Source organism: Cucurbita maxima, unplaced genomic scaffold, assembly GCF_002738345.1.
Source record: "Cucurbita maxima cultivar Rimu unplaced genomic scaffold, Cmax_1.0 Cma_Scf00117, whole genome shotgun sequence".
Taxonomy (NCBI): Eukaryota; Viridiplantae; Streptophyta; class Magnoliopsida; order Cucurbitales; family Cucurbitaceae; genus Cucurbita; species Cucurbita maxima.
The window spans coordinates 147,945-149,448 of record NW_019272133.1 but is presented as its reverse complement, the minus strand read 5'-3'; the positions used below and the strand labels follow the sequence as shown (position 1 = coordinate 149,448).

General features: G+C 37.0%; 1 protein-coding gene across 1 annotated transcript; it reads left to right on the top strand.

The window, feature by feature from the left end:
• The first annotated feature begins 761 nt into the window (after positions 1-761).
• Positions 762-1,241, top strand: LOC111473375 (basic form of pathogenesis-related protein 1-like). Its single transcript, XM_023118917.1, has one exon. It carries the CDS (start codon positions 762-764, stop codon positions 1,239-1,241), a length of 480 nt encoding a protein of 159 aa, XP_022974685.1.
• The last annotated feature ends 263 nt before the right edge of the window (positions 1,242-1,504 follow it).

Sequence of the window (1,504 nt, the reverse complement as noted above, 5' to 3'; positions counted from 1 at the left end):
GTCCTCTTTTCTATCCAAAATTGCATAAATAAATGGAGAATTACCGAGATTTAGAAATCACTCGTCTCCACAATGGTATGATCTTTGTTGGATGAATGTCCCACCTCAGCTAATTTAGGGAATGATCGTGGGTTCATAATCAGAAAATACTATCTCCATCGGGGTGAGGCCTTTTGGGAAGCGAAAAACAAAGCGATGAGAGCTTATTTAATCTAAAATTCTTTTTATATAATAAACCCAATCTAAATAGGTTATAAAAATTTTAGGTTAAATTAGTTCATTTCGTTTACTCAAAATTTTAATAAAATATTAACATTATTTATTTATTTTTGAACATTTAATTAACCAATTCAATTTTAATACATATTTTAAAAAATTGGAGGAGAATAAATAAATAAAATTATGAAACTAAATAAAACAATAAATATATACCTACAAGTAAAAATGTATCTTTTAAGATTAACCATAATCCGGTGGATTAAGTTTCATTAATCCTAAAAAAAATCATAAACTAGCTAAATGTATAAAATTTTCATTTATTTGAAGCTAATCCAAACAAAAATCTAGCTCGTAATTAAACATGGAAGCGAGAATGAATTTATTCTCTTTGAATTCCCAAGCATGACATAATTAGTTCATAATTTATGGTTTTACCCATCACATTCCATATTAAGTTTTCCATCTCTATATAAATCATTCCCTCATTCTCAATCTTCATCTCATCTCTCATCAGAATTATGTGGACCCAAACCCTTCGGATCATGGCCGCTTTCATGGTCACTTTCATTTTCCTCCTCGCCCTAACCAAAGCTCAAAACGCCCCCGGTGACTACCTCGCGCTTCACAACCGAGCTCGAGCCGAGGTCGGCGTCGGGCCCATGCAATGGAGCAACACCGTGGCCGCGCACGCTCAAGCCTATGCGGAAAAAAGAAAGGGTGACTGCGCCATGATTCACTCAACCGGGCCGTACGGGGAAAACATAGCCGCGGGCTACTACCCTGAGTTCACCGGGGCGGATGCAGTGAAGCTGTGGGCGAACGAGAAGCCGCTGTATGATCATGCATCGAATAAATGCGTGGGTGCTGAATGTGGGCACTACACTCAGATGGTGTGGCGGAGCTCGGTGCGGCTTGGATGTGCTAGAGTGCCTTGCAAGGCTAATTCTCAGTTTGTTGTTTGCAATTATGATCCTCCAGGCAACTATATTGGGGAAAAGCCTTATGATTCTTGGGTGGTATGAAGAGATTTGGTTTTAAAATTTTTATGAATATTAATAAACTTTGTGAGAGAATCATGAATTTATTTATTGAAATAAAACTACGATATTGTCTACAATAGTATTATATTGTCTAGAGCATAAACTCTTGTTGCTGTGTTTTGAATTCCTTACTTATAAACTCATGATCATAGAGTCTCCCCTCTCATTAAGTACACCACATAGAGCCACATTTGAAGCCTATAGATTACCTATGATCATAGAGACTCCCCTCGAACAAAATACAC

Excerpts from the sequence above, each read along its gene's own strand:
- LOC111473375 (XM_023118917.1), top strand. The coding sequence starts at position 762 with ATGGCCGCTTTCATGGTCACTTTCATTTTCCTCCTCGCCCTAACCAAA.